Source organism: Mycetomoellerius zeteki, unplaced genomic scaffold, assembly GCF_001594055.1.
Source record: "Mycetomoellerius zeteki isolate Tzet28-1 unplaced genomic scaffold, Tzet1.0 scaffold364, whole genome shotgun sequence".
NCBI classification, from domain to species: Eukaryota; Metazoa; Arthropoda; class Insecta; order Hymenoptera; family Formicidae; genus Mycetomoellerius; species Mycetomoellerius zeteki.
In genome coordinates, this window is record NW_017257354.1 from 662,745 (window position 1) to 678,927 (window position 16,183).

At 31.5% G+C, this 16,183-nt stretch overlaps 1 protein-coding gene across 3 annotated transcripts in view; it reads left to right on the top strand.

The window, feature by feature from the left end:
- Positions 1–14,836, top strand: part of LOC108725855 (flavin-containing monooxygenase FMO GS-OX-like 6) — a 15,682-nt gene extending 846 nt beyond the window's left edge. The window contains exons 1-7 of one of the 3 annotated variants that reach the window (XM_018453113.1): positions 51–507; positions 1,193–1,418; positions 6,392–6,533; positions 11,114–11,422; positions 11,852–12,002; positions 12,075–12,349; positions 13,870–14,836. In XM_018453113.1, the coding sequence (XP_018308615.1) occupies positions 1,210–1,418; positions 6,392–6,533; positions 11,114–11,422; positions 11,852–12,002; positions 12,075–12,349; positions 13,870–14,082 (1,299 nt within the window). In that variant the 5' untranslated portion in view covers positions 51–507; positions 1,193–1,209 and the 3' untranslated portion in view covers positions 14,083–14,836. Of the gene's footprint in view, positions 1–50; positions 508–1,192; positions 1,419–5,524; positions 5,603–6,391; positions 6,534–11,113; positions 11,423–11,851; positions 12,003–12,074; positions 12,350–13,869 lie in introns of those variants that run through there. The other 2 variants (XM_018453112.1, XM_018453114.1) reach the window with 2 other exon arrangements.
- The last annotated feature ends 1,347 nt before the right edge of the window (positions 14,837–16,183 follow it).

A 16,183-nucleotide genomic window follows, 5' to 3' on the forward strand; every position in this document is an offset into this window, starting at 1 on the left:
CTCTCTCTCTCACTCATGCGCGCTCGAGTATCCCGCAGGGCAACATGCTGACCATAAGCCCACAGCTATTTCATCAGAAAAAGAAGGGGATAGGGGCGTAAACCGTAAACCCGAGAAAACATTTTCCATATGTAGAACGTTAGTATAGAGCGAAGAGACCAGCTAACGAGAATAGTCCAATACATGTAGACTTGCTTTCGTTGATTAGTCTTATTTGAGCTTTTGGCCGTATCAGCTCGTAATAGTTAATGTCTCTGACATTTATTGCGTTAAATGTCGTCTGTTTCAGTATTTTTCAAATTCACTATATACTCAAATCGCGGATAATTTTGCTATCAGGACATTGCTTATTTTTACAATCGACAGGCGAAAATAATATAACAGTGACGATAGTATCAGTGAAATTAAATTTAAATTGTTTGCTGATAATATTACCAAATTAAACTTGCTGCTTATCAATTAACAAATATATTATTGTGTTACTCAATTTCACTGGAAAGAAGAAACGTATGTAGATAACATTAATTATCCTTAGTTTCAAAGTACATTCCAGGGATTTGGACTGAAAAATTTCGATCTGCATAACAGTCCGAGGCTAAATTCAACTTTTAGTTTCAATTCTTTTATTAATCATTTTATCCTATTCCCTGGTATTTTTGCATTTAAAATGCCATTTAAAATGTAATTCTATTTAAAATGCTAAATGTAAAATACTTAAAAAAATGTATATTAAAATGTATGTAGGGAAAACCATTCTGTATTTGAAAACTATTTAAAATATCTATTTACCCATTTTACATATAAAGTGGATTCGAAAAACATTTTACATTTTAAATACATTTTTTTAAGTATTTTAAATGATTACCCAGCCCTGATGATTATCGGAATTACTAACTAAATTTCGGTCCTTTTCGGTTTTGACTATCATACACTTATAACGGTCACCGTTATCGCTAAAAGGATCGAACTGACACAGAGACTGAAATCGAAAGTAGCCTCGAATCATAACCGTAACCGGTCTAAAATTAATTCTGGAATGTAATTTTGATCCGAGTTCCTGGTACATTCTTCTTTTATATTTATTCCAATTACCTTTTTTTCTGAATATTATTTAATCTCGTTCTCTCTCTCCCTTTTTTTCTTAAAGTTTTTAAAATACAGTTAAAAAATATACGTATTATATCTTTTTTAGACTTTTATTAAAAAATCATGCCGAGTAGTAAAACGAAAATCGCTATTGTGGGTGGTGGAGTGGCTGGTCTGGTGGTAGCACGTCATGTAGTAGCCAAATTAAATTCTTATAGTCTCGTCCTTTTCGAGCAATCCGATCACATCGGTGGCACCTGGGTATATACTGATGAAACAGATCTTGACAAACACGGACTTTTGATACACAGCAGTATGTACAAGAATCTCAGGTAAGATCGTCAATAACTGAGTAAATATGTAGAAAGCGTTGCATAACATTTTTATCAGGAGACACGATAGTGTCTCGCGTTAAAAGCAAGCGCATACAATGACATCGAAGCGAGACCGGCTGTCTATCTTGTATGTACATATACAGGATGTTGTCGGATTAAACTATCAAACTTAAAATATGAACTTAGGACTTCAAAACAAGTAAAATTTTTCTTTGAAAGTTTGCTCACAAACGCTTTGTTTAAAGAAATTGACTTCTTAAGTAACAGAACTATAAGAATGAATATAATATCGAAATATATATCTCTTGATTTTGTTTGCTCTGAAGCAAAATGTGTATGAAGTACTCGTTAATGACCTTCAAACATTAAAACGGAGGATAATGCAAGCACAGATTATAAAATGTATTTAAAATTGTATTTAATTAATTTATTGCTTATAAACTTATACATATTTTAATTATCAGTAAGAATGACATCGATTTATACTCTATTAATTTTAACGATCCATATGTATCGATGTAGTTTATATCAATTTTTATCCTTTTTCAACGTTTTACTACAATAATTATTGAGAAATATGTATGCCGGTTATTTGATATTTATGTATTGGGGTTAAATAAATATTTGACATGTTTCAGCCTTACTTTAGCAACATTAAATATATTGATAAATTAAGGCTGAAACATGTCAAATATTTATTTAATTCTTTTCACGTTAAAGATAGATTTATCTATAGATATTATTACAAAATGTTTACTTCACGAACGAAAATGGTTATGAATTTATTTCGAAACAAGTCGTAGTATCTCGCTGTTAAATTGATATTTTGTTATAGAGGGTCGTCTGAAAAGTTTTGAGCCTAACATAGAAACAAGTAATTTTTCGGTTAAATTCAATTTTATTTTTCCACATAGTCTCCTTTTAAGTTGATACATTTTTCCAGCGATGCTCCCACCCCTTTAATCCATTCAAATAATACTGAGCGTCTTACTTTGCAAAATAAGCGTCTACGGATGCGATGACCTCCTCGTTCGATGAAAATTTCTGTCCTCCGAGCCAAACTTTGAGCCTAGGAAACAGAAAAAAGTCGCTGGGGGCCAGATGGTGAATACGGTGGATGGTCAATTAATTCGAACCGCAATTCGTAAATTTTTTCTATTTTTACAAAAACATTGACATTGACTGGCACAAATGACTGACAAACAACAACTAAGTGCTGGAAGTAGCTACAATTTTCGCAGGTATCTTTCAAAGTATGTACGATTATAGTACCAAAATTGTTTTGACGAGTAATGCCATCTTCATGTTGAGGCTCAAAACTTTTCAGACGACCTATGTATGATCCGACATTAATTATGTGTACGTAATATACAAATAGATTCCGTATAGAAGCAACAATAATTTCTTAATAAAAATGTCATTGGGTGCATTCAGTACCACGACCGCTCAATAATAGCGCTTACTGAGTAAAAAAGGGATTAATATGTTTATTTGTTATAATTCGTAATGTGAAATAATTTATCTATTATCGATAATCTTTAATAATCTTTAATAATGCCGTGTTATATAATAAACAGTAATAAATAAATAAAAAATATTATATAAAAGATTATCTATAATAGACAAGTTATTCTACCTTACGAATTATAATAAATAAACATATTAATCAGAGATTAATCCCTTTTTTACTCGTAAGGAAAGGGATCCAACTGTCCCCCTCCGATTTTAATGAGCTAATATAATATAATTGTTAATGTGGCTCAATTAGAATAAATCAATAAATAAAAGAAGGGCAACGAGCCAATTATACTGTAAGATATTTAATAATTGTACAAACGTTTCGATACCGATCGGGTCATTTTCAATGTAAAACAACAAAACATTATTACATAAATTATCGGAAATTTTCGATCACATTTATAATGTCCAGTATGCGGTCCATATTTAAAATATCCTAAAGGTGATCTCATCTCACTTTTCACAATTCTATAATCCCACAAATAAATAATAACTTGACATTGCGTTACAGTTTAAATTGAGTACATTTTATATTAAATTAGTAACAATTAAATTACATAAATAAATATACCTTAAATTGTCTTAATGATGTAAGTTAGACGCCGAGAAGAAAACGCAATTAACAAAGTTATGTTTAATAAAAAATAAGCCATAATACTGTTAGATATATCCTCGACGATGTACAGCGACGTTATGACAAAAAGGAAACAAAGAAATAGAAAAGATAATTGGAAGGGGACAAAGGACAATATTAAGAAGGGGAAAGAGATTTGATAATGTTTAGATATGATTCTGGCAGAGAATCTGTCATTTTGTTTAGCCCATGCGTTTGTCGTTTTATGTGAACCATCTCCGATATCAATCTCTTATTAAAAGAAGCTTCTATTAATATAGAATTAATAAGAAGTATATCTCTATATTAATAAGAAGTCAAAATCCCCAACAGTGATCACAAGTCACCGCATTGACCAGAATCACAATTTCGACTGGGGCAATGTTGAAATTTTAGACAGAGAAGTTTCTTTTAATAAGAGATTGATATACAATATGTTTACACCGTGCGCTTAGTCCGCGACTATACGATAGGTGTCTTTGTTTAACCTAAGGATAAACAAGGACCTCTATTGTATAGCCGTGATCTAAATGTGTAAACGTAGCCAGCGATCGTCGCTTCTGAATGCACCCATTGCATCTTTAGGTGCATTCCGATCGAGTTACGCATGAAGTGCATGATGTATCGTCTTATCCTCCTTTATTATTTGGTGAACAAAATAACTAGGCCAGTTCTTTTTGGCTGAACTTTTGCACCACAGTTCATCTTTCTTCTTTTTCTTTGCTCCTGAAGAGAAAAGGAAGAAAAATGAATTGGTGCAAAAGTTCAGCCAAAAAGAACAGGCCTAATGATGCATCATGCTTAACTCGGAACGCACCCTTTGTAGGATAATCTTAAAGTTGCTGAGAGGATTCTGAAGCACCCTCATCATTTGTCGTATCGATATATGCCTGAGCACGCGAAATATCAGCTCCGTGATTAGTAAACTTTAATCGCTACTAATTTAAAAACTATTATAGCCTTGATATTTTCGTATTAGGATTTTCGTCTTAGAATGTTTCAAAAAATCCGTTCTTAAAAGGATGGGTGTGAATTGTGAGACACCCTGTATATGTATTTACTATTATTATATAGCTGATTTTTCACTTAATACACAGTATCGATCTCTTTCTTTGGTCTTGTTCGATAAATCTGTATCACTGCTGTCTTACAATTAGTCATTCACCCAAATATAGTTTTAAGATCTTTCCATTATCAATTAGATCTAAATAGATTTTTTTCAATTAAATCGGTGGGATTTGATCGCAGTGTCATCACAGGTGTGTGTATGTGTGCGTGCGTGCGTGCGTGATCCAAGGAAACGGTTGTTCATCATTTCACCACTGCAGTAGACACGGAAAATATTAAAGTCGTCTTTAATGCTGTTAAGGATACTATTCTGCATCGAAACTTAGAGTCCCTTATGCTTCAATAGTGTAGAAATGGAGTAATTAACCAGATAAACAGCTAGTAAAACAAAGGTATGCATCAAAAATTAACATTTAATATATTATTAACCCAATTTGTAGTTTTCGAAGAATATTGCAATATACACTATGTCAAAACACATTTTGATAAGACAATATATATATGTACGAATTATACAACTTTTGAATATTTACTTCATATGTAAATACATTTACAGTAAAGAAGAAAAAACTGCCTAATGTAAAGATATATTTTAAAAAATTTGACTTTATATACACTGTGTATGCGTGCGTATACATGCATGTGCGTGTATGCATGTTCATAAATAAAAATATAAATATATATGTATATATGTGTGTGTGTGTGTGTGTGTGTGTGTGTGTGTGTGTGTGTGTGTGTGTGTGTGTGCGCGTGTATGTGGATATTTTGTCATTCTTTATAATGCATAATAGAATAAATGATTGTGCAATCTCAAATAATGGAATACTGATTTTGCAATCTCAATTATATTCTTAATAGAAGTTGGGATTCCTGTGACATACGGCAATTACATTTCGATAAATATGAAGGACTGTTGATGAGGTGGCAGATCATAAGTTCGATTCCAAAACAGAAATTAATTTGCAACAAATACGGAATAAAAGTACGTAACGAATAAGCGTCTTCTACAATTAAAAAACAATAAATATAGTGTCCCTGCACACATGAAAAATACCCGGTCTAATGCAATAACGTGATAAACTTTGCTTGACACGCGATACACTTTGTGTGACACACATTAACGAGAAGATTTCCTGAATTCCGGAAAGGAAGCGCATACGTCAACAATAAATCAAATAATGAAGCGATCTGCAATGTGGATCGAAAATCATTGCGTAACAATGTGAAAGACTCAAGGACTCTTGCCAAGATATAGACTTTTGAACGAAATCGATGGAAGTAAACAATGATGACGAATGCAAACATTTAATTCCCTATTTGCATTCGGATAATGTAATTTTCTTATCTAATATAATTTCATCTGTACCACTCATATATTAATGTGATTCTATGTTTTGAAAACTACCAAGTCACTCCTATTCGAGCCTTCGACAGTCAATTTAATTATAGCTAAACAACATATCGAATAATATTAACAAAAAATAAAAAGAATTAGAAATATTTCTGAAAAATATTTTTTTCGTCGTAATATAAACACGCTTAATCATAAGAAATACGACGGAAAAATATCTTTCCAGTTATGTCTATGTCTATCGAGTAAATTCAAAATAGACTAGAGCTTATTTCGGGCTAAATTGCTAATAACTAACAACTTTGTTTATCGCTAGTCTTGGGTTATAGGTCATCGTATCTTCTGAACTCCGCAGCGGAAAATTAACAAAAGTCGTGCGCATGATCACCTCAATACTGAGAAAGCAAATTTATCTTGCAGGACAAATATACCGAAGGAAGTAATGGCGATACCTGACTTTCCCTTTCAAGATCTGGATGTCCCGTCTTTCGTTCACCACAGCTTAATAAAAAAATATCTCATGAGCTATGCGAAACACTTCAATCTTTATCCCTACATTAAAGTAAGTTTTTGAATACTATTGAATTCTATTATAAAGATCAAATGCAAAATATATTACGTTTTCTCATTTTTGCATTCTGATGACATATTTTGTTAAATATATACGAAAACGAGGAGAAATGTATTGTAAAAAAAGCGTTTCTTCGCTACTCGACATTATGAAGTATCGTTATTGAGTTTCTGATTAACATCTACGCGTAGGATAATTAATTTTAATCTTATTAGATATATTATGCCGGAAAGAAAGCATATCTAAAAAAATTTCAAACGAGAGTTGTAAGGTTAGTAGAGGGATAAATAAATTTTGGTTAAATCAATTTTCGAAAAAATTGATTTTTTAAGGTTTCATCACCATGCATATTTTTTAACAAAATTATATGAAAGATTCCTCTTACATAATATAATTCTTCTACAATAATAAACTTTTTATTGAGACCGTATAATGTGAATATACAACAAGTGAAGGATAATGCCTATAACGGTCGAAGCTGGATCTTAAATATTTCCATGTGAATTTATAATTTATGTAATACATATTTATGTAATACATTTTTCGGATTTAGAAACGCAGCTGAACCACTGTAGTAATATCACAAATTAAATTGACAAGCATTAAATTAAAAATTTGATACTCGATTGGCATTATTTCAAGAAGACTTTAATGTACTGAAAATCTGTAAATAAATTTATTGTGAAAAATATTATCTCGGCCGGGAGTCGAATTCAGCTTCGATAAGTATTATCTCTTACTTGTATATTCCCATTATACGGTCTTAATAAATCATTTATTATTGTTTACACATGCCTGAAATATGCGTATTTTCCTACATATCGGTTATTGCGAAGAATACTATTAAGACCTCGATGGTCTAAAGGCTTAAGACGCTCGCATAAAATTTTAAAAATCCAGGTTCGACTCTCAACCGAGGTAATATTTTTCGCAATAAATTTATTTACACATTCTCAGTACATTAAGATCTTCTTAAAATGATGCCAAGTGAGCATCAAATTATTAAACTGCTTGCAATTTAATTTGTGATATTACTACAGTGATTCAGTTGCGTTTCTAAGTCCGAAAAATCAATTCGGCGCGCAGTTCATCAAATGACTACATTATGTGATGTATAAATTCACATGAAAATATTTAAACACTTTCACATTTACGTCACAATAGTCAGGAAGGATATATGTCACTGTGAGATTGTCAATAAAATAACACATGTTACAAAGACATTCGCACATCACCATGGTATTGTTGTGACATCACATTTGTGATAAAGTGGACATTCGCACATTACCTTGACGTAATCATGATTGTTGTGATGTAACTGTGACGTTTTATGTTATGGGGATTAAGATCCAGCTTCGACTTATAGCCTTATACCCTTCGTTATAGGTATTATCTCACTTGTTGATAATTCTTCTAGTTATTCTGCGTATACACATAAGTATTGAAGTAAAATTATTTAAGAATAGAGTTTAAGAAATATTTCAGTCTTTATTTTCGCATATTTTGAAATAAAATATAAAATATCTTGTAAACTGTAAAATTCTTGATAATTTATCTTAATATGATATACCATAATCTACGTTACATATACGTACTATAGAACATCTCGGTTTGTTATAAACATGTTCTGAATACGGACTTTTGACAACTGCAGAAATTTAGACTTTGCCATCCAGCCTATAGTACTGTCTTTACTGTTTCCGACTTTCATTTATTTTCAATAATAAGATTGAAAGACCGCTAATGTTAACTACAATGCTTTAAATTAAGAAGCGCCATAACGGTCAGAACGTTAAGATGTTGAACTATTGTAAATTCATTTAAATGAATTAATTTCAGAAATTATAATTGTGTGCCGATATGGTTGTCGGACTTTCAACGCAATCAAATTAATTCATTTATTTTGTTTTAACTATTAAAGGATGCCCTGCATGGCCGGCAGTACGCCAGTGACAAAGGACAAATTATAGCAGCTTATCTCGAGGTTTAGGGGGTGAAACACCCCCTTCAAGAAAATGGATTTTTTCGTTTTTAGCAAATATCTTCGAAACTATGCCGCGTATAAAAAAATAATTTATACAATAGTTTTACAATATTTTATGCTGTATATAATAGTGTATTCATTTTTTTTTAAATCAAATTTTTCAATTAACTCCCACCTCCACTTATCAGGGTTGCAAAATTTAAAAAAATTTTTAAGAACAAAAATTAAAGAGCATCGGATGCCGAATCCATTCATGTACAATAATGTTATGGTTCCACGATTCAATATTTTAAAAATCAAGATGATAGTCGTGTTATGTACAAACGCCACGCACGTTATCATCTCGTTTTCTAAAATATTGAATCGTGGAACCATAACATTATTGTACATGAATGGATTCGGCATCCGATGCTCTTTAATTTTTGTTCTTAAAAATTTTTTTAATTTTGCAACCCTGATAAGTGGGGGTGGGGGTTAATTGAAAAATTTGATTAAAAAAAAATGAATACACTATTGTATACAGCATAAAATACTGTAAAACTATTGTATAAACCATTTTTTTATACGCGGCATAGTTTCGAAGACATTTGCTGAAAACGAAAAAATCCATTTTCTTAAAGGGGGTGTTTCACCCCCTAAACTTCGAGATAAGCCATTATAAAAAATATGGGTCGAACATTTTTTGATGCTCTACAACATATCCAAAGCGCATCAAAATCAATAAGAGACAGTTCTGATCGTTCCCTTGTAAGAAGTGTAACGTACTCGTAAGTTACACATGTGATCTTACGTTTTTTAGGTTGCTATAAATATGATAACATAGAAAAATAGTCAAAATTCGCCTTAAAGAGAATAACACAATTCACTTTTATAATAATAATTCGACTATAATAATGACTTTGTTCTAATTATTTAATTACTTGTATAATTTGATAATCTTTTTTTCACTGAAAACCAAAGGAATGCTAAAAAATAAAATACTTCAAAATTGCTAAATTTAAAAATTAAAAAATATAATCAATTTCTTACGTAAAAAATCTGAAGTTTCGTCAGATATGCATGCATTTGCATACATTGTGCAGTTGTAAGGATGTTAAAACGATGATCCTCTACACCTCCACAGAGTTTCCATTTAGAGGCACATTAAAGTTTTAAAAGATAAATCTTAAAGGAGACCTTAATATAAGTCTATATATATATATATATGTATATAAAGGTCTATTATATACTACTTTTCGTATTACCATATGTTATATAGTATAGTGTTTGTAAATTCATTCATTGTTATCAGAATCTGAGCGACTCTCGACATAAAATATATTATTTAAATATTTATCCCTATAGAGAGAGGGGAACAGAAACAATATTGAACCAAAAGATCGAGCATCAAACAAAATAAATCAAACAAAATAATCAGCTGATCATAACTACATCAGAATAATAGCCTACTACACAAGTACCACCTCAACATGAATGAGCCGCCGTAGCTGAAAGACTAGAAGTATATTTTTATCTGTTAGTACATAAATGAAATATTTAATTAATCTTGAATGACAAGATGAAAGTCCGTCATGTTAACATCCTTAAAACTGTAGATCCATGCATATCTGATGAGACTTAAGATTTTTTGAATAAGAAATTGAACATATTATGCTGGGCATCTTAAATCTACCACACTACTTGCTAGAAAATTTCTGAAATCATTTTGGGACGGAGATCTAATACCAAAATGTCAAGGTTTAATAGTTTTTTAATTATAAGCATTTAAAGTTAGCGAATCATATTGCCTAAATTTCGTGGTGTTTAAGTATAATTAATATTTTGAGTTATATTGTGGAACAAAATACCAACCCCAACTAAACGCGTGAACTTTAATCGATTATGATACGCTAACTTTAAATATATTTACCTATACCGATCGAAGCTGGATCTAGAGTCCTTTAATGTAGTAATAGAGTGCTTTAATAATTTCATATGAATTTATATATCACGTTTGTAGTCTCTTGAATTACGTGCCGAATTAATTTTCCGGGCTTAAAAACGCAACTGATCCATAGTAATATCACAAATTAAATTGATTAGCAAGTTTAATAATTTGATGCTCAATTGACATCATTTTAAGATCTTAATTAATGTATTGGAAATTTGTAAATAAATTTATCAATAATTAGGGAACACCCTCTATATTAAAAATTAAAAATATTAATATAAAGAATTATAGAAGGTTTATTAAATAAATAAGGAAAGTGCTTGCTATATAAGGACTATATAGTTTATGATTTAAAATCTTAATATTGATCATTGTTACAATTAATACACACTTAATATTTTATTTCAACATTATAAAAAAGTAATGAAAAAAAAAATAATGAATTTCTTTTAAATAACAGTAATAACAACACGTTACTTTTCAAAATTAATAATAAGTAACGATAACGAATTTACGAAAAAAAGAGGTAATGCGTTATTTTTATATATTTTATAAAGTATTGTTTTGAATCTTGTGAATGAGTATATATGCTAAAATAATTGGTACGACTTTTTCGTTTTTTGTCATGTTTTTATTTTGGATCACGTTTGTTTTCAGTTGAATACCCTGGTGAAGCGCGTAGAGCCAGAAACTATGAACGGCCGGACATTATGGCTGGTAACATATGAGTCATTGGAGACCAAAACAGAAACGACAAAGATCTTCGACGCCGTGGTGCTGTGCAACGGACATTACACTGTCGGTCGTATTCCGCATATTCCAGGTATCGAAAGCTTTCGCGGTAGATGCGTTCACAGTCATCAGTACAGAGTGCCAGAGGTCTATACCGGCAAGAAGGTTTGCATACTCGGCGCGTCCTGGTCTGGCATTGATATCGCCATGGAAGTCTCGCAATATGCTAATAAAGTACGCTGGCGCATAAATCCCTGCGCTATTAATTATCGTCTTTGACAAATTTAAAGTCATACTTTCATCTTCCTGATAATGTCCCGACAGTATTATCAATATCAAAGGAACTCGGACAAACCTTACGAAAATTTAAGTTAAATTTTCAGTTAGTATTCTCACATAAACCATGGAACTTACATAAAATATATTAAAATTTCATCCAAAATTCAATTCCCGTAAAGTTTATGCGAGGTCCTTTCCGAATCTTTTTGAGATACATAATCTGCGACCACATAAATCGTATGTCGTAAAATGCTAATTGTAAAAAAACCGCCGCGTAGCAATGGTATAGTAATCCTAGTCATAATATACTTACATCATGATCCTAATCATCAACGGTTCGACTCAATTTTTTTATTAATCCTTTAGTTCCCTTGGTGATTTCAGGTATATCTGAGTCATAATCTGCCGGAACAGCTGAATTCAAAAATATCGAGCAATATTGAGCAAAAGCCCGGTGTCGAGTCCATCCAGGGAAACATCTTCACCTTCCGCGACAATTCAACAGTGGAAGTGGACGATTTCATATTCTGCACTGGTAATGCATATCAGCGTTCCAGTTAAATCTTCTTCATGATTCATGATAGATAGTTTCATAATTTCTTCTCAGGTTACAAATTCACGTATCCCTTTATGTCGGCTAAAGTCGAGATACGTACGGACGACGACCACGTGGAACCCATCTACAAGCATCTAGTGCATATGGACTACACAAACCTGTTTTTCATGGGCTTGCCCGCGTTGGTGATACCATTTCCAATGTTCCATATTCAAGCACAGTATATCCTCGGGATCCTTGAAGATCGTATCAAGTTACCGTCGTTGCAACAGATGCGCGAAGAGTACGAAATCGAAAAGAAGTCTCTATTGGACCAAGGCATTCCGGTATGTGATTCATGATTAATTTTTACAAATTTGCAGGAAAAGGTTACATTTTGAGAGGCAATGGTAGATTGGCATCAACGATATATACAGGGTGTATATATATTAGGTGCATATCTTTTTTTCTATCGTCAATGATCTCAGACATTATTCTATTTTGGTTCCAACCGCAGAAACAAGCGTAGGAAATTTTCGGTCATACGTACATACAAGAGATCGTCAATTGTCTGTCTGTTTAGTTTGGGCTTACTTTTAATCTTCGCTCCATGAACGCTCCAAATTGCAATCACATAGGTGCATCACCGTTTATAGGTAAGTAGAGCGAACTAAACTGAATCAGAAAGTCCTCTATCATAATAATCTGGGTTCTACTGTCTTCACACTTTTATTTATTCATCAATAAGTTTTTATTGCGTAAAAATAACAGTTTTTCGAAAATATTATCGGACAAACAATTTCGTCGAGAAAAAATTCCGAAACCGTTCGGAACCGGACGTATGTTCAGTAGACATTTTGAACTTTGTTTTCATGTGCTGAAGCCGTTGCAGTTTTGACACTGTATGGAGGGACACCCTGTATATGTTGTTGATTGACATAAATGACGAATCAGGGAAAGACAAAACATATTTTGATATGACAATTATTATGACCTTGAAAAATTTCAAAATTTTTCACAGTTCCTATATAATTTTATAACTTTTAAAAAAATTTTTTAGTTTTTTTGTATAAATTGGAACATTTTTCAGAAATGTTGAAAAAGTCTACATCTCTTCTATAATTCTTTATATGTGAATTCCGAAATATTTACAAATTTCTTATTTTATAATTTCCGAAGAAAACTATAAAATCTGAAGAAGTTTTTTGAGATATTTTTCAGAAAAATATTTATAAATTTAAACTTTATAAAGAGAAAATTAAAATATTAAAAATGTAAAAATATTATATGAATTTTTTACCAGGCCAATATCCTAGCTAGATTATCAGACAGACACGAATATGGCACGTCGTTTTACTATTTAATAACATAAAAGCAATTTTGCATTTCAAGAAATTAAATTCTTAAAAAATAATTAACTAAAAAAATTACAATTTTTATTAATGAATATAAATTGTCATGACATAAAAATAATTCCATGAATTTAAATAATGTCGAGACATAATAGAAATACGAATTTTTTTTATTTCGTGACATAAATTAATTCGTTGAATTATTATGATGTCGATACATAATAATAATTCCGAATTTCTATTGTATCACGATATAACTTTAATTCAGCGAATTAAAATCATGTTGCGATATAATTTTAATTCAGTGTATATCTGGTTATCTAGAAATTCCCATACAGCACAGAATTTGCAACAATATCGTTGCAAAATCTCTGCAATATTGCTACAACATGTAATGTTACTGCAATGTTGCAGCAGTGTAGCTACGACTTTTGTGCAACTTTGTACTGTAGGGATTTTCGTTTATTCTAAATAAGAGTGTCATGTTGAATTATAACTTTTTTCTTTGTTCCTAGCTGAGACACATTAACAAGTTAAAGGACAGACAATGGGCTTACTACGATCAGCTTGCAACCACTGCGAATGTGACAGGCTTCCCACCAGTGGTCAAAAATATTATGGATCACGTTTTCCAAATGCGCGAGGTAGACTTCACCACCTACAAAAATTATCAGTATCGCATCATCAATAACGAGAATTTCAGCGTGTCTTACTGTAAACCTTGTTAAGTTCCACGCAAAGAAAAGTGCGGAAAATAAACATTATTTTATTGCAAGACAACCGTACGTATTATATTTAAACGGATACGATAAACCGTTTACATCTTTGACCGTGGTCTGATTCACGCTCACAACGTTTAAAAATCATTTCATCCTTATTGTTTGTCAAATGTTAAATGATGCTCATGAGCGTAGCATGAATCAGACCACGGCCTTTCAGTATTAATACCGATTATGCTACAAATTTGTACATACATCGAAATTTAATACGATAAATATTTTTCCGATTAAGGGCAGATTATTATAACAATCAAAACGGATGAAAGCACTATATCCATTTATTTTAACCCTTCGTAACCATACCTCTTTAAAAGTTGAACCGTAATGATCATATAGGGGTCAAAATGATCTCAGAGCGCCTTTAATCATTAATTTTTTTGTCTTCAAAGGACGAAAACCGTGACTATGGTAATAAGTTAAATGCGCTTTGAGGTCATTTTGACTCCGGTGTGACTACGAAGGATTAATAGAAATGTTTACCATTACATTTCTACACGAGGCTGATTCGCAACGGCTTGTTATAATAATAAAAAATGGTAAAAGATAAACAGAGTAGATAAATATTAGTACACAAGGTTATCGTGTTCATGTTGGAAAAAACCTAGTCAAGTGCACAGCCAAGTGCTCGTTCTTGAGATTTTCGTACGATTCTGCGCCACAGATGCGGCCATATTCAAATAAACGTATATAGATTATACATTACAAAAAAAACTGAGCATTGAAATATTCGAAACCTGATATAGTTCCCACGCGATTTATTAAGGCCTGTTCTATTTTGTTGAACTTTTGCACCAGTTCATCTTTCTTCCTCGTTTTTCCTCCTAAAGAGAAAAAGAAAAAAGATGAACTGATGCAAAAGTTCAGCTAAAAAGAACAGGCCCTTAGAGTCAATTAACAATGGGTTCAAGCCGGCAAAGCATAGAGACGATATGTAATTCATGGTTATGGAGACGATACGTAATTGTCACATAATTTTGAGGGTTTTTTAAAAGAACAAAGATATATTTCTTCGTTGCATAATCATAACAATTATTTAAAAATGTAATGCAACACACGTAATTCAAGATACATAACATAAATACAACTGTGATCTTTCAGCAATTTAACGAATGTTATACGACTGATACGTATAAAATACATACTACACATATGTAATTGAATTTATTCAACTTCCAGTCGTCAGGGGTATATTCAGGGAGATGCTATTAGCGTTTTTAGTGTCATTCTATCCTTGCTTTACATCTAATAAACAATGTAGATGGAATGACTCAAATAGCTCTAATAATGTCTCTCTGAACACAGCCCTGCAGATTGCTCACGATCGATTCAAAATTAAATGTTACATACATGACGCTACATCCTTTTCATGCATTTTTTACTACCCATAGCATTAATTTTTATCACTATTTTACCTATTTTAACGCTGAAAATAAGAGAATATAGTCCATCAAAGTTAGCAACACTGCTGTAAACGTCTTTTTTACATATAAAATATGTAAAAAGGACGTTTATATATTACATTATGGTAGGGGAACCTGGGGTATAATGAAATCATAGGATATAATGGGATGTACTCGATATCTTTTTACAGATATGCTAATATGTAATAAATTGTCAGATAATAGTTACTGTTAGATGTATCTTATTATATATGGTTATTAGTTGTCATATTATTTTTATCTGAAAATTGCTAAAAATTGTTTAATGTGTTCGCTTTACTGTTCGCGAATGAGTTACAAATTCTTTGGTATGTTCGCATAAGATAAGCAATAACAAAATTCTATTTTTTATTGTCATAAGTACATTTATCTTATTATATAATCTTTTCTTGTTACTTTAGTAAAATCTATACAAATATATTGATTATCTGTGATATTTTATATTATCTAAAGTAAATTTATGTACTTCGAGGCATAATAGTGCACTGGTGTTATTTTATGTTTAAAATGAGTTTATGATTCATGTGCAAGTGTAGATAAAAATAATGAGAATTATTTTATTTGTGTTATCTTCTTAAACACATTTTTATTTATGTTCAATATAATAACAG